This window comes from Amblyraja radiata, chromosome 27, assembly GCF_010909765.2.
Source record: "Amblyraja radiata isolate CabotCenter1 chromosome 27, sAmbRad1.1.pri, whole genome shotgun sequence".
Lineage (NCBI taxonomy): Eukaryota > Metazoa > Chordata > Chondrichthyes > Rajiformes > Rajidae > Amblyraja > Amblyraja radiata.
This window is the reverse complement of record NC_045982.1, coordinates 22,739,489-22,761,209: the sequence shown is the minus strand read 5'-3', so window position 1 is coordinate 22,761,209 and position 21,721 is coordinate 22,739,489. Positions and strand designations below refer to the sequence as shown.

The 21,721-nt window shown below is 40.8% G+C and overlaps 1 protein-coding gene across 4 annotated transcripts in view; it reads left to right on the top strand.

The window, feature by feature from the left end:
* The window catches only part of ndc80 (NDC80 kinetochore complex component), a 78,874-nt gene that overhangs the window by 42,147 nt on the left and 15,006 nt on the right, over positions 1–21,721 (top strand). For 2 of the 4 annotated variants that reach the window (XM_033045392.1, XM_033045393.1), the window contains exons 11-17: positions 1,220–1,425; positions 4,137–4,292; positions 7,717–7,806; positions 7,917–8,009; positions 11,749–11,879; positions 13,962–14,064; positions 15,860–16,666. In XM_033045392.1, coding sequence (XP_032901283.1) covers positions 1,220–1,425; positions 4,137–4,292; positions 7,717–7,806; positions 7,917–8,009; positions 11,749–11,879; positions 13,962–14,064; positions 15,860–15,982 — 902 coding nt within the window. In that variant the 3' untranslated portion in view covers positions 15,983–16,666. Of the gene's footprint in view, positions 1–1,219; positions 1,426–4,136; positions 4,293–7,716; positions 7,807–7,916; positions 8,010–11,748; positions 11,880–13,959; positions 14,065–15,859; positions 16,667–21,721 lie in introns of those variants that run through there. The other 2 variants (XM_033045396.1, XM_033045394.1) reach the window with 2 other exon arrangements.

Sequence of the window (21,721 nt, the reverse complement as noted above, 5' to 3'; positions counted from 1 at the left end):
CATGCTGCCCTGTATTCTTGTTATCTTGCATTTGACAGCCTTCCACTTGCAAACAAACTCAACCAACCTCTGCATGTTCTTGCTTATTGCCTCCAAAATCGTCCTTGTGTTAATTTAGGGCCTTAACCTCTGGGCCAGGCCTAACTTTCTCCATAACTAATGTAAAACTGATAGAATTATGGTCACTGGTCCAAAGTGCTCCCTCGCTGACACTTCAGTCACTTGCCCTACTTCATACACGGAGAAGTGTGTCCAATGTTTGGTCCTCTCTAACAGGGGTCCCTGCATATTGATTAAGAAAGCTTTCTTGGAGAGTGACCAATATCATAAAACTACCAGGGAACAGGATTGATTTTTGCTGTGCTGTCTTCAGAATTTGAATTTGTTTTGGTAAATGAAAATGGAAATTGCATTTCTGTCAATGCCTGACATGATCTGTGTCTGTGGAATTCTCTGCCTCATAGGGCAGTGGAGGCAGGTTCTCTGGATGCTTTCAAGAGAGAGCTAGATAGGGCTCTTAAAAATAGCGGAGTCAGGGGATATGGGGAGAAGGCAGGAATGGGGTACTGATTGGGGATGATCAGCCATGAACACATTGAATGGCCCAAAGGGCCGAATGGCCTACTCCTGCACCTATTGTCTATTGACCTGGGTCAGTCAAAACTTTGTTTAGAGACAACTGAATTTGTAAACAGCGAAGACTATCAGTATAGATTGACACACCGTGAGCAGAACACTGCCTGACCGTATGATTTGACACGCCGTATTGATGGATCCATACGAACAATCACAAATTTTTACGTCTTACCTTGGCTACTTGTGCTTGAAGACATCAGCTGCCAAAAGCCTGTACCTAAATACTTCCTGTCGCATATTTTGCAAAAGGTTTCTTATATATGAGTTGTTTTAAAGATACAATGTGGAAACTGGTCTTTGGGCTCACAGAGTCCGTGCCGACCAACGATCACCCATGCACTAGTTCTATGTTAATCCAATTTCACTTTCTCGTCACTTGGGGCAATTTAATGGGATAATATTCCACATGTCAACAGGAACCAAATGAAGAGCTTTAGGAATGTTAGCCTTTGATAGAATTGTTATCTTACTGGATAGAGTTTAACATGTTAATATGCAATGACTTTAATCATTCTTTACCTTTTTTATGCGTTATATTTGTTAATGGTTATGTGCTGGAACATGTGTGCTTTGTGTTTTAAAGTACTGGAGTTGGATGCAATTAATGAAGAGAACAAAAGATTGCAGCAGATATATGATCGGCAGGAAACTTCAGCTGTTGATGTAATGAAAATCAATCGCGAGAAAAATGAATTGCATCAGACATTAATTTTCCTGAGCGAAAGTTTGGAAGATGCAGAGAAGAGGATGTGGAATGAAGAGATAAAAGTGTCCAAGGCCAAGGAATTGGTGAGAAGGTGGCATGGTGCTCTGCAATGCAAGATTATAATGTTAGATGCTTACTTAGCTAATTCATAGATGTAATTCTTGCTAATTCCAAAGTCAAGAAATGTTGATGAAATGTATGGTGTTCTGGATCGTGACTCTGGCTCTATGAATATTAGCACTGTTCATGATTTTCATATACCTGAGATCTAAAACTTGTTCTAGCCTTCATTTGTAATCTTCTTCTTATCGAGTCCACACACAAGATTAGAAGTTGTTCAGTCGGAGCTGAACACACTTCTCGGCATCTGCATACAATGGTGTCTGTCTTGTTGCTTCTTGTGCGTGGTGGTGGAAAGATTGGTGGAAACAGGGCCGCGACGTGAACGCTCTTTCCTTGACCCCCATTTGTAATTAAAGACTTAAACTCCAAACCGATAGATTTCAACATGCGTTTTTTATAAAATCATGGGATTAACTCCTTTGCCCTAAACCTATCCATCACTGAATGGTTTCTCAAGCTACACACTACCTAGTAGCTGTCTCTTAAACTCATCTGGAGCCAGCCTGAGCGTGTCCCAGTGAGGTAAAACTTGGCAGGGCTCAGAGCTCAAAGTTTACTATGTCTGGACAGAAGCTACAAATTCAATAATATAAATTATGCACGACAATTCACGTAGGATGGACAATTATGTAAAATATTATAAACGATCTCTGGTATGATCTCTGTGCTTGAACAACTTTAACTTTGACTTTTTACATATACAGTAAACTTAAAAAAATTAAGCGCTCTTTAGACTTGTCTGTCGGCTAGATTTTCTGGTCAATTGGTTTCTATTAATAAAATATGTTTAGTTCACTTATTAAAAGATGTTACACAGCAATATATTTCCAGAGGCCCTGGTATGTTTGAGGAATGTGGGGATAGGTCTCCAGCGAGCCAGATGCTGACCGATTAGGATTACCACACTTTTGGATAACAGGTTATTGCAGTTTTACTGCACTTCTCTCCAACTATTATTCTGAATATAACACATTCCAGCAAACACTAAGGAACCTGGCACCATCTGTGCAGGCAGTCACCCCTGCACATTGCTGTCTTGCCAGCTGTCATTAATTTAGATTACTTTGACCATAACTCACCCTCGAGATCACTGGGGGGGGAAACTATTTTTCACATTTCATAAGGCATACATCCCCATCCTGAACCTCCTTATTTTATAATACAAAAGTCATATTGATGGCAGACACAAAAAACTACAGATGCTAGTTTACACAGAAAAAGTCATGGTACTGGAGTAAACTCAGCGGGTCAGTCAGCATCTCTGGCGAACATGGATAGGTGATATTTTGTGTCTGGACCCTTCGTCAGACTCTGAAGAATCCTGACCCAAAACATCACCTACGGCAGTTTGATTGATAGAGCCTCCCCTGTGATTGTAACAACTTAATCCTAATTACCTGCTAAAGGATCATAAGCTGTGAAATAAAAATCTTTGGTGTTTGTCCATTTGTACATACATGCTTTGATAAAATATCTCGGCATTCTGAAAAGTTGGTGAATGGGTTTTATTGTTGTGACTTTCCTATATCTACCATTTTCAAAGGTTTGTGAAGACAGAACCAGTCATACTCATGCTATTTTTGTTGCTTGTTGACTTGTAAACCTTTGATTGCCCAGTACTAGGTTCAAAGTCAGTGCACCAATTAAGCTTCCCTCATCACTCGTAGCCTTTTTGAGAATTTAAGCACAGATATTATTGATCCTTTGTGACATACTGGGAAAATAATTTGATCAGTTTTTACTTCATTTTGGTTTACAGTAAATTAAAATGGATGTGTATGGCTCAACCCATGGAGTTTTCTAATTTTCAATAACTTTAAGGCTGAAACTTTAGGAAGTATTTTAGGATGACCAGAGTACATGTAATCTTATAGTATGGTTTTTGAGTTTAGGCACCACTCATTTCTAAATTCAACAAAGCTCGAGTAGAGCTTGTGCAGTGCTCTGAACCGCTCAGGACTCCAGGTCTCACCCGGGTTTTTATTGCTGATGTACACCTATCATTTTACATCTGGCTATCAGACTGGAATTTTTTTAGCCTTGTGATTTTTTATTTTTTTTTACCCATCTGTAATTTGTGTACAAGAATTCCAAAAACTGGCTTTTCACTGCGTCTTTTGTAACCTTGTACCTGGCCTTATTTTTCAAATCTTAAACCATTGTTATGTTCCAAAGTAGATTGAATATTAAAGTTTAACGACTGGTAGATCAAGCAATTTGGTAGAGGAAATTTTTTTTTCAGACAGTTTGGCTCTTTGGATTGATCATCTGGATTTACCTTGCTTTATGGGCATATAAATAACTGCCATGTGGTCAAAATTCACACTGATTCAGGATTTTTATTTTGATGATAGAAATGTATTTTGAAGTGGGAGCAGGAGAATGGAGGCTCTTGCTAGATAAAAAATAAAAGCAGTTTTTTCTGATGCAAGCTCTGCGGTAAATAATGGTGAATGTGTTGATTTCCATTTGCTTGGTTGGTGTATATATATATATGGGAATACAAGAATGTTCTGTCAGTGGTGGATTAAGGTGGCCATTTCCCTGCAAGCAGTGAGACAATAATACCCTGTTTGGTGTGCTGACTGTATCTGTTGAAATTTTTCATTTGTATTGATCTCCTGTTTATGATCTATTGTTCAATCTCCTTTTATTATTGCATTTGCTTTAGCTGGAAGTCAGACTGCAGGAGTATCATACTATGGCTCGGAAACTCAAACTAATCCCCAAAACAGCTGAAAATGCTCAAGGACGTGATTTTGAGATAAATTTTGTGGATTTTGCCGCAGGCAAAAAGAATTTATTGCAAAATACATTAAAAATAAAGGTAAAGTATTTTATAATTTTTATATAATTAGTTATAGAATTATGTAGTAAGGAAATTAATCCTTTGTCTCAACTTGTCGATGCTGACCAAGATGTTTCCCTGAAAAGGATCTGTGTTTTGGATCACATCCCTCTAAACCTTCTCCATCCACCTAAGTGTCCAAATGTCTTTTAAACATTGTAATCATTCCCATCTTTACGGCTTCCTCAAAATTCTCCAGGGCCTTTCCATTTACTGTGCCAGTCCTGTTCTGGTTTAAGTCAAGAGTGTTTAGTCCAATGCACAGGGAATGGAAAAATGAAATTCTTGCTGCATCTTTACAGGCACATAAATGCCATAACACAACAAATAAATACAAAATAATACTATAAATTATCAGTAATAATAGGTCACAAAACCATAATAGTTTAACGTAATAAAATGTAACAACTCTAATTTGGCTAAGTTAAATTCCACCTGTGTTACTTGGTCCACTGCCCAGTTCTAGATTGTGTTGTAATCTTAACAACTTCACTGCCCAGTACACCAATTTTTTGTGTCGTCTACGAATTTAGTAACCATTTTAACAAAGGTAGACAAAAATGCTGGGGAAACTCAGCGGGTGAGGCAGCATCTATGTAGCAACGTTACAAAATTTTGAGATTTAAAAAATCAAGTCTGCAATTTATCCCATCAGATAAAGCATAAAAAGAAGTTTAATTTGACACCTAATTCACTTTCATATCTCAAGTATTTAAAAAGTTATGGCCATTTTCATACTCGGAATTAGCATCTTGTTCCCTATTGATTTTCTATGGACATAACAAAAAAGCTGTGATCGTGGACAGTCAAAAACACATAACTTTCTTAAAAATTAAGAGAACTGAATGAAATGTTCAGTTATCATAGATTGAAGCATTCTGAAACAAATATAAAATAACTTGGATGACCTGAAATTAAAGCATATAATTAGTTAGTTACCCAATTGTAGCTAATTTCAAACTTCAATTACTAGATCTAAACATCTATCCATTTCTTAATAAATGATTAACATTTTTAAATAGCCTAAGTGTCCAAATAATATTCACAAATAATTCACAATAAAACATGATTTTTAAATCTCATTTACATTAATTTATAGGCCAAATGGAAGGAATTTAGTTTTCAATTGCTGTAAATTAAAGTCCATTTAAATCAGCTTTCTAGTGGGATCCTGTGAACGCGCTGGTTTAGAACGTTCACATTGCGGTACTCAAATGCCCAGAAAAATACTGCGGGATATAATGGGGCCCAAATTAGCTACTCGCAACATTAAACTTTGTATAAAGGGATCTTAAGAAGCCCTTTTTAACGTAAAAATAAACAGCCTACCTTCCGTTTTCCCCTGTATGAGATCCGACCCGTTGTCGGCGGTCACGGGTTTAGAGGTTAATTTTTAACCTACTATAACAAGTAAAGAAAGCCCTTAAAACTAAAAATAGCTCCAGCTACGGAATCTTCCAGCGATTTTTCGTTAATAATTAACTAGGCTGAAAAACCTCGATTTGAACAGCCTAGGGAAAATCGCGTTTTAAACCCGCCCCCCTCTAAACGGCGCCAAAATCGTGCACACGGACTGGGACAGATGACAGATTTTCAGCGATCTTCAGGTAGGCTTTGCAACATACCTAATCTATGGAGCAAAGGAATAGGCGACGTTTCGGGTCAAGGCCCTTCTTCAGACTGATGTGGGGGGGGGGGGGGGGGGGGGAGGGATAAAAAAAGGAAGAGGCGGAGACAGTAGGCTGTGGGAGAGCTGGGGAGGGGAAGGTGGGAGAAAACAAGGACTACCTGAAATTGGAGAAGTCAATGTTCATACTGCTGGGGTGTAAACTACCCAAGCGAAATATGAGGTGCTGCTCCTCCAATATGCGCTGGGTCTAACAATGTTGTCCAATATAGAAGACAAATAACAGTGGACCCAGCACTGATCCCTGTGCTGCAACACAAGTCACAGGCCTCCTTTATTATGAATAACAACTCTCCACTACCACTCTACTTAATGTAACTAGTTCGCTGTCTTGTCCTGGATCCCATGTGATCTGATCTTTGGACCAAGATTATCAAAGCCCTTGCACAAGTCCACGTAGACAATGTCTCCCACCCTGTTCCTGTCGATCATCTTTATCACTTCATAAAACAATTAAATTTGTGATTTCCCACACAGAGCCAAATAAAGAACAATGCTGTACGAAGTACTCAAGATTTCACTGATACCGAAACAACTGAATCATAATCTAACTACTTATACAATCATACAGTACGAAAATGGCCCCTTTGGTCCAACCTGTCCATGGCGACGAAGATCCCCATCTAAGCTAGTCCCATTTGCATGTGTTTGGCCCAAATCCCTCTAAACCTTTCGTATCCATATATCTGTCCAAGTGTCTTTTAAATGTTATTATAGTACCTGTCTCTTCTGGCAGCTCGTTCATAATCGCCACCCTCTGTGTGAAAAGATTACCCCTCTGCTTACTGTTAAGTCTTTCCCACTTGCCTTAAACCTGTAACCTCTGGTTCTTGATTCCCCTACTCTGGGTAAAAGACTGACCATTCACCTTATCTATAGCTCGTATGATTATATAAACATTTTAGGTCACCCCTCTGTCTCTTACATTCCAAGGAAAAAAGTCCTAGTCTATCCAGTTTCTCCTTTCAACTCAACCCCATCCCTGCCATTTACTCCCAATGTCCTTTCAAAATTTGTCCTCCCAACATGCACCCCACACTTGTCTGAATTAAATTCCACTTGCCGCTGTTCCCCACCCAACTTTCTTGTTTATCTATGTCCTACTATGTCTTTAGAAAAATGTCCTTGCGACGAAAGATACCACCAATCTTTGAGCCATTGCATTACCATCAGAAAAACACCAATCCATCATGACCCTCCGACTCCTTAGTGCCCTCCATTTACCTTATGTCGTACCCTATATTGACTTACCAAGCGTCCCCTTGCACTTGTTGGGATTTAATTCCATCTACCAATCCCCCATCCTTGTTGTTTACCACACCACAAATTTTCATGTAATCTATAATCTTACTAATCGCAGCTCTTATATTCACATGATTGTTAATATTTATCACAAATTGCAGATGGCTGCAGTACCAAAGAGGAGGGGGAGGATGGACATTATCTGTAGAAATTTTGGGATAGATGGGGTATGGTTATTAAAATCTACACAACGACTGGCATCTGATAGCAATCCAGGACTTGATCAGCTCAATTGAATTTCCCCTCTGGTGGTGCTTGCATCCAAAACAAATTCACCAAGCTTGGAAAACTTAAACAATTTAAATGCAAAGTGGCATTTTTTGATTTTTTTTTAAACTGTCAAAGATTTATGGATCAAATAAATTATGTTACAATAATCCATCCAGTTTTATGTGATCTCTATTGTTTTTACAGCATGACTTAATGGCACTCGTAAAGCAACAAAATGAAGAAATTCAGCACCTAAAAGACAAAAAAATTAGTGGACAAGAGGCAAATGAGCAAGTATGGTTATATTCGATGCTGGGAATTTAATGAAACATTCTATGAACAAAATTTGCTATTGATGTATGGATTCAGATTTATCTGCTAAAGATGAATATTATTTCATCCAGATTCAGACCATGATGGATGACAAGGCAAATGATTTGAAGATGTTAAAGGAACAAATCCGTAAAGTGGATGAAACGATTGATCAAGAAAAAGAGGTAAATCATTTAAATTTTGTTCAAATGCTAAATGAATAGATGTTATTATAGCTCATCATCAAAAATATATTTTACTTAATCGTTACAAAATGATTATTTGATGTTGAACCATGAGGCATTTTAAGTGACAAAAATTGTAGTATGAAGGAGGACGAGAGAAATGCAAATAATTTAAAGGTTAGAGGACAAGGAAAGGAACTCCAGGACAATGGCATGGTCACCAGTGGTTGAACAATACAAGCAGACATTTCTATGTACCTCAAATATATATCGGCCCCCTATAATAACATCGCATTTTTTGAGTGTCGCCCACTGTTGAAAACATCCCCACTCTATCCTGTTATGCCCCCTTAAGATCTTGTATATTTGAATTAAGATCACCACCCATTCTCTAAATTTCAAGGAATGTAGGCTTCAACAATTTAGTTGCTCTTGGTAGACATTTCTCAAACAGGAATTAGCCTAGTGTATCTTGTTTGTACTGCCTCCAATTTTTTTGAGGGGGTAAGAGCGACAAAACTGCATGCAGTATTTCAGCTGTGGTTTTGCCAATATTGTGTATAATTGCAATAATACCTCCCTATTTCTAATCCCCAACCCCTTTGCAATGAAGGCCAAAATGCTGTTTGCCGTAAATACTCAATGAACCGGAAGAGGGATCCCGACCCGAAACATCGTTGCCTCCACAAATGCTGCCTCACCCGCAGAGTTCCTGCAGCACTTTGTGTTTTTAATCATTGAATCTGCCTGCCACCTTTCTGTGTTGTGCACGTTGGTGGTTCAGGCAGACACGATAGTGCCATTTAAGATACACTTGGAAAGGCACATGGAAATGGAGGGATATGGATTATGTGCATGCTAAGAGTTGGTTTTGGCATCATGTTCGGTTCGGATGTTGTGGGCCGAAAAGCCTATTCTTCTGCGGTACTCTGTTAACAGCTAGATCCGTCTGTATGTTATTCACTTTCAGTATCTCCATTCCGATCATTCTCTATGCTTTTATCTCATGATTCCTCCCATTAAACTTAATTTGCTAGTTAGAAACATAGAAATTAGGTGCAGGAGTAGGCCATTCGGCCCTTCGAGCCTGCACCGCCATTCAATATGATCATGGCTGATCATCCAACTCAGTATCCCGTACCTGCCTTCTCTCCATACCCTCTGATCCCCTTAGCCACCAGGGCCACATCTAACTCCCTCTTAAATATAGCCAATGAACTGGCCTCGACTACCCTCTGTGGCAGGGAGTTCCAGAGATTCACCACTCTCTGTGTGAAAAAAGTTCTTCTCATCTCGGTTTTAAAGGATTTCCCCCTTATCCTTAAGCTGTGACCCCTTGTCCTGGACTTCCCCAACATCGGGAGCAATCTTCCTGCATCTAGCCTGTCCAACCCCTTAAGAATTTTGTAAGTTTCTATAAGATCCCCTCTCAATCTCCTAAATTCTAGAGAGTATAAACCAAGTCTATCCAGTCTTTCTTCATAAGACAGTCCTGACATCCCAGGAATCGGTCTGGTGAACCTTCTCTGCACTCCCTCTATGGCAATAATGTCCTTCCTCAGATTTGGAGACCAAAACTGTACGCAATACTCCAGGTGTGGTCTCACCAAGACCCTGTACAACTGCAGTAGAACCTCCCTGCTCCTATACTCAAATCCTTTTGCTATGAAAGCTAACATACCATTCGCTTTCTTCACTGCCTGCTGCACCTGCATGCCCACTTTCAATGACTGGTGTACCATGACACCCAGGTCTCGCTGCATCTCCCCTTTTCCTAGTCGGCCACCATTTAGATAATAGTCTGCTTTCCTGTTTTTGCCACCAAAATGGATAACCTCACATTTATCCACATTATACTGCATCAGCCAAACATTTGCCCACTCACCCAGCCTATCCAAGTCACCTTGCAGTCTCCTAGCATCCTCCTCACAGCTAACACTGCCCCCCAGCTTAGTGTCATCCGCAAACTTGGAGATATTGCCTTCAATTCCCTCACCCAGATCATTAATATATATTGTAAATAGCTGGGGTCCCAGCACTGAGCCTTGCGGTACCCCACTAGTCACTGCCTGCCATTGTGAAAAGGACCCGTTTACTCCTACTCTTTGCTTCCTGTTTGCCAGCCAGTTCTCTATCGTAGATACAACATAGTTGTATGCTCCTTCACAAACAATCGCCATCCCATTGCAGAATCACAGTATCCTTATCCCCAACAACACCACTTGTTTTCATAATATTGTCAAATGTGGAAACGTCAAGTCATTAATGTAAATAGTGAAAAATTACAGGCCAAGAAGTGATCCCTGCATTACTCCATTAGTTACCTACTACTGATCAAAAAGGGACTAATTTATTCCAACTCTTTAATGAGAGCCATTTTTCAATACATTCTAATACATTTCCTCCAATACCACGGCCTTTTAATATATGTACCATCCTCTTGCATGGCAACTTGACAACGGCCTTTTGGAAATCTAAAACCACTACATCTTCAGGCTCCCCACTATCAACTCTGTTACATCAATGGGCCACTGTCTCTGCAGCAACTTCCTTTAAAAGCGTAGCATGCAGTCCATCAGATCCTGATGATCTGTCACCTTTAGCCTCTGTTTCTCCAATACTTTATCCCATGTAATTGGGATTTTTGTAATTTCTGCCATGTTATTTGAAATTAACCCATCTGACATTTAAGGGATATAAGCAATGTCTTCTAGAGTGAGGATTTGTGCCAAAAATGTATTGGGCATATTTACTATTTCTTTGATTTCTCAATAATTCACCAGCCTTGCTCTCTGGAGGCATCACGTTTACCTTGGCTGCCCTCTTTCTATTTATATATCCACAGAAAGTTACTACTTCCCTCAAAATTAATTTTCTACCTTATGTGCTTTTTGGTCTTACGCTACTGGAACCTAAAAAATGACCACTCCTCCTGTCCACCACTAACCCATGCAACATTGTAAACCCTACTTTCAATTTAACATCCTTTACCCATGTTAACCATGGATTCTGCCTCGTTCTCATTGAATCCCCATCTTGTGATTGGGTAAAATTTTGCTGCATCTGGTAGACCAGTTGTTTCAATATCTGCCTCTGTTCCTCTACTGACTTGTCTCTTTTTATGTTTGCCCAGTCTTTCTTAGACATGTCGTCCTTTATACTGTTATAATTGCAATTATTTAAATTGCAGATAATGATTAAGGACCTATCATGTTATTTCTTTAACTGCAATTGTAATTCTATCATATTGTGGTCATAGCTCCCTTGGGGATCTTTAATCCCTTACTAATCCTTCCTCATTAAACAAGAGCAGATCTAAAATATCTCATTCCCGGATTGGCTCCACAGTGTGCTGCTCTAAAAAGTAATCCACAATGCAATACACAAATTCTTTTTCGGCAAAGCATTGCCTGGCATATTTGTCCGATCATTATGTAGATCAAAATTCCCGTGATAATTACAGTTGCCTTTCAAACATTCCCATGATATTTCTCCATTTTTGCTCTTGCCTATTGAGAGGTTGCATTTTGGGTATTTGTAGATTATCCCAACATTTGTCTTCCTACCCCTACTATTTTATCTGGGGTTGGGGAGTGGGATTATATTCAGAATGAAGTATAATGCACCGTTAGCTGACATGCAAAGTGAATGTTGAGTGGAAAAAATATGTACACAAGTCAACATAAGTAACTCTAAATTTGATATTGGACAAAAAAGTTATATAACCTCAATTACGCAGGAAGATAAACAAAAAATGGCAAAGCAACATGAAGAGATTGAATCACTACAGAACAAGGCAAAATGGCTACAGAAGACCTCGAAAGAAGATTTAGATGAAGCAGTTGGACAACTGAAAGCAGCTAAATACAGGCTTGTACCACTTCATGTTTTGGTATTATTGGGAACGGTGGTTAAGTTTCACTGCAATACAACATTTTTTATAATGCAGGAATATTATTTCTTTCCAGGCTTCAATTGCACAATTATGTTAAAACAGAAGAGAGAAAAAAAACATCCATCTTAGTTACAGTGCCCTCCATAATGTTTGGGACAAAGACACATCATTTATTTATATGCCTCTGTACTCCACAATTTGAGATTTGTAATGGAAAAAATCACATGTGGTTAAATCGTCAGATTTTATTAAAGGCCATTTTTATAAATTTTGGTTTCACCATGTAGAAATTACAGCTGTGTTTATACCTAGTCCACCCATTTCTGGGCACCATAATGTTTGGGACACATGGCTTCATAGGTGTTTGAAATTGCTCAAGTGTGTTTAAATGCCTCCTCAATGCAAGTATAAGAGAGCTCTCAGCACCTAGTCTTTCCTCCAGTCTTTCTGTTAGAGATATCAGCCAAACGTTAGGCTTACCAAAATCAACTGTTTGGAACATCATTACGAAGAAAGAAAGCATTGGTGAGCTTACTAATCACGTGATTTTTTTTTTCTATTACAAATCTAAATTTGTGGAGCACAGAGGCAAATAAATAAATGATGGGTCTTTGTCCCGAACATTATGGAGGGCACTGTATTAGTTTTTAATGCATTGCACAACCATTACCTGTTCTGGCCTTTATTTATGGAAAGGTAATTAATGGAAAAAGCTGAAGATGTTTAGATGATGAACACAGAACTCCTACAGGCCATTGTTTGCATATCCGTTACCAGAGTCCAAACAATGTTGTTCTTAGTTCTGTTGTGGAAGGAGAATACCTGAAGACAGTAAAAAGATTCAAGCATGTGCTCAAACCTTTCTAGAAGAAATGCAACATTCCCACCTGGGAACCTCTGGCCCATGATCGCCAAAATCGAAGAAGCAATTGTGTTAGGTACTGAGAATCTAGAGAGCCTGCGCTGGGAGCTCACAAAACATGCTTCAGGAACAAAAGGAGTGCACTCCTTCCCAAATGCCACACATTACACATCAACCATCTCCTGCTCCATCTGTGGGGTCTGTGCGACACAGAGATCTTTTATTGTCACGTGTACCATTTAAGATACAATGATATTCGAATTACCATACAGCCGTGCTAAAAAAAGCAACGGCACACAACTACATAAAAGTTAACATAAACATCCACCATAGTGGATTCCCCACAATCCTCACTGTGATGGAAGGCCATAAAGTCTAATTTTCCTTCTTTATTCTCCTGTGGTCGGGGCAGTCTAACCATCCGTCGAGGCAATCAAGGCTCCAGTGTCGGGTCAATCAAAGCTCCCGCGTTGGGGCGGTCGGAGCTCCCGAATTCGGTTCCTAACCAGGGACACGAGCTCCTCGATGTTAAAGTCCGCAGGCTTCCGCGGTTGGAGCTCCAAGGTTGATCCCTGGCAAAAGGATCGCCAGCTCCACGGTGTTAAGTCCTGCAGGCTCCCGCGGTTGGAGCTCCCGAAGTCGGCCTCCAGCAAGAGGCCGCCAGCTCCTTGATGTTAGGCCGTAGTGCGGACGGAGATATGATCCGGGATTTAAAAAATTGCATCTCCGTCGAGGTTAGAGATTAAAAAAAAGTTTCCCCAACCTCACCCCCCACAAAAAACAAGCTAAATAACACTAAAACATACATTTAACACATCCTATAAAACAACAAAGAAGGAAGTGACAGACAGACTGTTGGCGAGGCAGCCATTGCTGGCGCCACCCAGTGGTTGACTCTTTCCTCCATTGATTGTTGTTGGACATCCTATCACTGTAAGAAATAGAGCCCTGCTGAGTTTAAATGGAGCATTTGGTTTAAACAAGAGCTTGGGAATTAAACGTTCCTTAAGAGCAAGCAGAATGGTAAGTAATGAAATAATATTTTACGGTTTAGATAGTTAAGTTAATGGAAGGTGAGGGTAGTAAATGTTATTTCACTGCCATATCTATAAACGTTGACATTAGCTTAAATTACTTACATGGCTAGTGTTTTATCTCTAACAAGTTGCTCTATTTGCAATAATTTGCTCCCCAGGTATGATGAAGTGGAACAGAAGACCACAGAAGCAAGGAGAAAAGCGATTAACAACATGCATTATTCCATGGATACAATGGGCCATCATGTTGCCGGTGTAGAGGTGGGTATCTTAAAATTCCACTAGATGGTAGGAACACATGCATAGAGGCAATAGACAATAGGTGCAGGAGTAGGCCATTTGGCCTTTCGAGCCAGCAACGCCATTCAATGTGATCATGGCTGATCATCCCCAATCAGTACCCCGTTGCTGCCTTCACCCCATATCACGTCCCTGCTATTTTTAAGAGCCCTATCTAGCTCTCTTGAAAGCATCCAGAGAACCTGCCTCCACCGCCCTCTCAGGCAGAGAATTCCACAGACTCACCACTCTCTGTTAGAAAAAGTGTTTCCTCGTCTCCGTTCTAAATGGCTTACTCCTTATTCTTAAACTGTGGCCCCTTGTTCTGGACTCCCCCAACATCAGGAACATGTTCCTGCTTTTTTTTTTTTTTTCTCGACCCGAAATGTCACCCATTCCTTCCCTCCAGCGAGGCTGCCTGTCCCGCTGAGCCACTCCAGCACTTTTGTGTCTATGTCTCTTGTGATAAATATTACACGCACTTATAGGTTAGAACTCTCCAACACAAAGCGTGGGGAGGATATTGACCGCTTCAGGGGACCAACAGGATGGATTCAGTCTAATTTCCAAACCCGCTGTTCGGGTGAACCTCTTGGTCAAGGCTTGGTGAAAATGCTAGTGTCTTTGTTTGGGGAGGGGGGGGGGGGTTCCTCTCAGGGATGGGGTATGCCCCCCCCCCCCTCCCCGCACGGGTACCTATGGGCTGTGGGTCGATTTGATGGTGCTGTGCGCCTGGCTGGGGGAGTTCCCCTGTCCGGAGCCCGACTCAACTGGTAAGGCAGGGAAAGAGCAAGAGTGCCAGGCCAACAATGGTAGGAAACTCAATAGTGAAAGGATTAGGTGAATGTGTACAGGGTGATGTGTTGTCTCCGTGGTGTCGTGACCACGGATATCGCAGCAGCAATTTAAAGAAGGGTAAACAACTAAAGATGCTAGCTCAAATTGGCACTAATGCCATTGATAAATAGAGGGGCAAGATCCTGCGACTGATTATCAGAATATATGATAGATCAAATTAATGTGAAACAGGTGTGGCAGGGAGTCCTTAGGATTTTGGATCACTGGGATTATTTTTGTGCAAGATGGGATCAATACAAACAGAACTGATGGCATCTGATGCAGAACAGGTCTGAGGTCCTTGAAGGTTTTCGCTTGCTGCTTGGAGAACGTCAACTAATTTGGCTGGGAAATGGGACACAGTTAATGAGAGCAGTTTGTACAGTCAAATGTAGGAAGAAAACTAAATCAGTCCAGCAAGCAGAGCAGATAGGAGTGTGGAACAAATGGCACCAATCGATTTATATGATAATCCAGTAGTTTGTGTTGTAACTAGTGATTCTTGATTTTTATTCTACATTTTTAACCAGGCAGCAATTGTGATGGGATAGAATTTGTGTATCTGCTTTGGGATTACAGGTTATAACCGCCATAACATTGCCATCACTTGGACTGTTTGCACCATCTACATATTCCACTGTCCATGCTGCTGACAGGGTTTCTATCTGGTTCGTGGATATCCTAAGTTGTGTACAAATCACTTGCTGCTCCCAAAAGTTAGCAGAATATATAGTAACTGAACTCCACTGGTCATACTTAGTACCTCCATCACAAAACTGAAATGCATGGGGTGGGTGGTGATTTGCAGTCACATTGGTTTTCTTTAACTCCAAATTGGGTTATCACAGCCCGTAACTTAAACATTAGGTATTAATTTGCATTGTTTTCCTTTGAAGATGATCATTGGTAGATTAAACTAAAATATTTTTTTTCTATTTAGAAGTTTCTTGATAATTATCAAAAATGTGCTGAGAGAGACTATGAAGAACTCTTGAAAGAAGAATTTCTGAAGGATCTGAAGACCATAACTGAACTCTGCAAAGAGAAGTGTAGTTCTCTGTGAGCTGTGGCCAGTTTTTTGTACATTGTACAGATTTATGATGTTTCCCTGTATACAATTTATATTGCAAAGCAAGTTTACACTGCTGTAATAACCCTTCCCTACATGCCCCTTAGACTGCATTTCTTCCTCTGGCTTCATAATTTGCATCTTAAATCCTTTTGTCTTGACACCTGTTATTTTGTCATGTCTGGCCTTTATCCAACTATCTGCCGATCAAAGCCCCCCCCCCCCTGCCTGTTCACCTAATAACTACCATGCTTTGTTCTGCTCCTCTTCCAGCTTTCTTAACACCTCCTCTTCTCCCCCCCCCCCCCCCCCCAACCTGAAACGTCACCTATTCTCAAAGAATGCTGCCTGGCCTGTTTAGTTACGTGTTACTTTGCGTCTTACACTGTTGGAGACTGTTTTCCAGCTAGTCAAACGTATGGAAGATTAGGCAGTGTTTGCTTAATGTAACTTCAAGGCATTAAATGTATTCCTCAGCTTTTCAGCAAAATCATTCAAGTAGTGTCTTTGGATATCTGGCAGAATAAGCTTTGGAGCCTAGACTTAGTTCATTCCATTCAAGTTCTTGATGATCGATGAAGGTCATCAATGCAAGACTGGAACAAGTATGCAGAAAATGTTAAGAATTATTGCTGCAAAATACTTAATAAATGAGCATCAGTTTGCATTCATTTATAATTCTATCTCTTCATTACATGTTATTTTAATTAAAAGAGCCGTGTATAACTAAAATTAAAAGAAATGTTGGAAACTTTAGGCAGGAACACACAGAGAAATGTGTGGTATTGCATTTTGGGATGTCTAACGGGCAGGACCTACAAAGTGAATGGTAGGCCTCTGGGGAGCAAAGATCCTATAGTGAGCAAGATAGTCCACTCGACGAAAAAGACGTAGTACGGCCATGGGAAGATTCATGGATAATTTAAGGCCCCATTTCCGTAACTGGCTTCCGTCTCCGCACCAAAGATCCCATAGGATAATAGTGCGGAGACGGAAGCCGGTTACGGAAACATCCTCGTAAAAATAAAAGTTCTTTGGTAAACATCTTCTCATTTTCAGAATTTTAATTTATTAACACAAACTGATCCCCCGCAACGTTGATTACAATGCGAGTCGGGTCAGGTCGGGTCCGGTTACGGAAATGGATGAAAAAAAGGCCCACGTTCCGATCCGTTGCGTACTACACGTCAGCCCATTGCATTTAGCAGGAGTGGTCTATCTTGCTCCGTCCGCTATTGGATCTTTGCTGGGGAGTGTTGTAGAGCAGAGGGATCTTGGAGTGCAGGTGCATGGTTCCCTGACGGTCGAGTTGCTGGTAGATAAGTTGGTCAAAAAGGCTTTGATAAGTTGGCCTTCATCAGTCAGAGTATTGAGTACAGTGCATTCAGAAAGTATTCAGACCCCTTCACTTTTTCCACATTTTGTTACGTTACAGCCTTATTCTAAAATGGATTAAATTCCTCTTTTTTTTACCATCAATCTACACACAATACCCCATAATAAAGTGAAAACAGGTGTTTAGAAATTTTTGCGAAGTAATTAAATAAGTGAAATACAAATTGGCATGAGTATTTGGACCCTATACTCAGTACTTTGTTGAGGCACCTTTGGCAGCGATTACAGCCTCAAGTCTTCTTGGGTATGATGCTACAAGCTTGGCACATCTGTATTTCGGTAATTCGATCGGGTTCAAGTCCGGGCTCTGGCTGGGCCGCTCAAGGACATTCACAGACTTGTCACGAAGCCACTCCTGCCTTGTCTTAACTGTGTGCATAGGGTCGTTGTCCTGTTGGAAGGTGAACCTTTGCCCCAGTCTGAGGTCCTGAATGCTTTGAGCAGGTTTTCATCAAAGATCTCTCTGTACTTTGCTCCGTTCATCTCTCCCTCGATCCTGACTAGTCTCCCAGTTCCTGCAGCTGAAAAACATCCCCATGATGCTGCCACCACCATGCTTCACCGTAAGTATGGTATTGGCCAGGTGATGAGCTGTGCCTGGTTTCCTCCAGACGTGATGCTTGGCATTCAGGCTAAAGAGTTCAATCTTGGTTTCATCAGACCAGGGAATCTTGTTTCTCATGGTCTGAGAGTCCTTTAGGTGCCTTTTGGCAAACTCCAAACGGGCTGTCATGCTCTGACATGCACTGTCAACTGGGACCTTATATAGACAGATGTGTGCCTTTCCAAATCATGTCCAATCAATTTAATTTACTACTGGTGGACTCCAATAAAGTTATAGAAACATCTCAAGGATAATTAATGGAAACAGGATGACCCTAAGCTCAATTTTGAGTGTCATAGCAAAGGGTCTAAATACTTATGTAAATGTGATGTTTCAGTTATTTCTTTTTAATTATTTTGCAAAAATTTCTAAACACCTGTTTTCGCTTTTTTATTATGGGGTATTGTGTGCAGATTGATGAACAGATATATATTTAATCCATTTTCGAATAAGGCTGTAACGTAACAAAATGTGGAAAAAGTGAAGGGGTCTGAATACTTTCTGAATGCACTAGAAGTTGGCAGGTCATGTTGCAGTTGGTGAAACCACGTTTAGAGTATTCAGTTCTGTGTTCATGTTATAAGAAAGATATTCTCAAGCTTGAAAGGGTTCCGAGAAGATTTATGAGAATGTTGCCAGGACTAGAGGGTCTGAGCTACAGGAAGAGGCTGAGGAGGCTGGGTCTCTATTCCTTGGAGCGCAGGAGGATGAGGGGTGATCTTATAGAAGTGTATAAAATCATGAGGGGAATAAATCGGTTAGAAGCGCAGAATATCTTGCCCAGAGTAGGGGAATCAAAGACCAGAGGACATGGGTTCAAGGTGAAGGGAAATTTTTAATAGGAATCTGAGGGGTAATTTTTTCACACAAAGGGCGATGGGTGTATGGAACAAGCTGCCAGATGAGTTGTGGAAACTGAAGAAATGGGGATCCCTGAGTGCATTGAAAGTCTCAGTGTAATGATGGGAAATGTGGTGGCTTGCAAAGGGAAATGGCCAACTGAGTGGAGGAGTTCCTGCTGTCAGTGTGCCACAGTCTGCATTGTGTGGAGGCCAGAGCATGAGGGTGTGGGTTGCTTCTTACTGGGGGAGGTAATTATTTCAAGCAAAATCCTAAAACCACATGACATAAGACATTGGGGGGCAAAAAATTACAACATGTAAGCGTTCTCACTTGTTTGAATTAAATTCCGTCTGTCTTTCCTTCTTTAAGATCTTTAAATAATTGTCTTCACTGTCAATTACAACCAATTTTCATGGATCATGCAAACATACTAAGCACACATCTACATTCCCATCAGGGGACGGGGGGAGGGATTGACAAATTGGGAGTATAAAGATGGAGATAAAGGGGAAATGAGTACAGAAAAAGTTAGAAAAGACTCCCAAATTAATGGGAAGGAAAGTTCGAGAAGGGATAAGAGAGTAAGGTCAGGGCCAATAGTGGGGAGTGAGAGGGGAGGTGAATACCGAAGTCAAAGTGTTATATATGAATGCACAAAGTATAAGAAATAAAGTGGATGAGCTTGAGGCTCAGTTGGAAATTGGCAAGTATGATGTGGGAATGACATGGCTGCAAGAGGATCAGGGCTGGGAACTGAATATTCAAAGATATACGTCCTATCGGAAAAAAACAGACAGGTGGGCAGAGGGGGTGGGGTAGCTCCGTTGGTGAGGAATGAAATTCAGTCCCTTGCAAGGGGTGACATGGAATCAGGAGATGTAGAGTCAGTATGGATAGAACTGAAATTGTACGGGTTAAAAGACTAATGGGAGTTATCTACAGGCCCCCAAACTGTAGCCTGGATATAGAGTGCAAGTTGAATCAAGAGTTAAAATTGGCATATCGTGAAGATAATGCTATGGTTGTTATGGGAGATTTCAACATGCAGGTAGACTGGAAAAATCAGATTGGTACTGGACCCCAAGAAGGGGAGTTTGTGGAGTGCTTTCGTAATGTATTAGAGCAGCTTGTACTGGAGCCTACCAGGGAGAAGACAATTTAGGATTTAGTGTGTAATGAACCGGATTTGATAAGGGAACTCAAGGTAAAGGCGCTCTTAGGAGGTATTGACCATAATATGATAAGTTTTAATCTACAATTTGAGAGAGAAGGGTAAAACGGAGGTGTCAATATTACAGTTGAACAAAGGGGACTATGGAGCCATGAGGGAGGAGCTAGTCAAAGTTGACTGGGAAGATACCCTAGCTGGGATGACTGGAACAACAATGGCAGGTATTTCTGGGAATAATACAGAAGGTGCAGGCTCAGTTCATTCCAAAGAGGAAGAAATATTCCAAGTGGAGTAAGGGGACGACCGTGGCTGACAAGGGAAGTCAGGGACAGTATAAAAATAATAGAGAAGAAGTATAACAGCAAAGATAAGCGTGAAGCCAGAGGATTGGGTAACTTTTAAAGAGCAACAGAAGATAACTAAAAAGGCAATACGGGGAGAAAAGATGAGGTACGAAGGTAAGCTAGCCAAGAATATAAAGGAGGATAGTTAAAGCTTCTTTACTGTGAAGAAGAAAAAATTAGTTAAGACCAAAATTGGACCCTTGAAGACTGAAAAGGTTGAATTTACTATGGGGAAGAAGGAAATGACAGGCGAGTTGAACAGGTACTTTGGATCCATCTTCACGACGGAGGACACAAACAATCTTCCTGATGTACTAGTGGCCAGAGGGTCTAGGGTGAAGGAGGAACTGAAGGAAATTCACATTGGGCAGGAAGTGGTGTTGGCTAGACTGAAGGCTGATAAATCCCCAGGGCCTGATGGTCTGCATCCCAGGGTACTTAAGGAAGTGGCTCTAGAAATCGTGCACGCATTGATGATCATTTTACAATGTTCTATAGATTCAGGATCAGTTCCTGTGGATTGGAAGGTAGCAAATGTTATCCCATTTTTTAAGAAGGCGGAAGAGAGAAAACAGGGAATTATAGACCAGTTAGCCTGACATCAGTTGTGGGGAAGATGCTGGAGTCAATTATAAAAAATGAAATAGTGGCACATTTGGATAGCAGTAGCAGGATCGGCATGGATTTACTTCTGGAATTTTTTGAGGATGTAACTAGGAAAATGGACAAAGGAGAGCCAGTGGATGTAGTGTACCTGAACTTTCAGAAAGCATTTGATGAGGTCCCACAAAAGAGATTAGTGGGCAAAATTAGAGTACATGGTATTGGGGGTGGGGTGCTGACATGGATAGAAAATTGGTTGGCAGACAGAAAATAAAGAGAAAGGAGTCCCTTTCAAAATGGCAGGCAGTGACTAGTGGGGGGACTGCAGCTATTTACAATATATATATTAATGGTTTGGATGAAGGGATTAAAAGTAACATTAGCAAATTTGCAAATGACACAAAGCTGGGTGGCAGTGTGAACTGTGAGGAGGATGCAATAAGGGTGCAGGGTGATTTGGACAGGTTGGGTGATTTGCCAGTGCATGGCAGATGCAGTTTAATGTGGATAAGTGTGAGGTTATCCACTTTGGTGGCAAAAACAGGAAGGCAGATTATTATCTAAATGGTGTCAAGTTGGGAAAAGCGGAAAAGTACAACGGGATCTGGGGGTTCTTGTTCATCTGTCACTGAAAGTAAGCATGCGGGTACAGCAGGCAGTGAAGAAAGCACGTTGGCCTTCATAACAAGAGGAGTTGAGTATAGAAGCAAAGTGGTCCTTCTGCAGTTGTACAGGGCCCTAGTGAGACCACACCTGGATAATTGCGTGCAGTT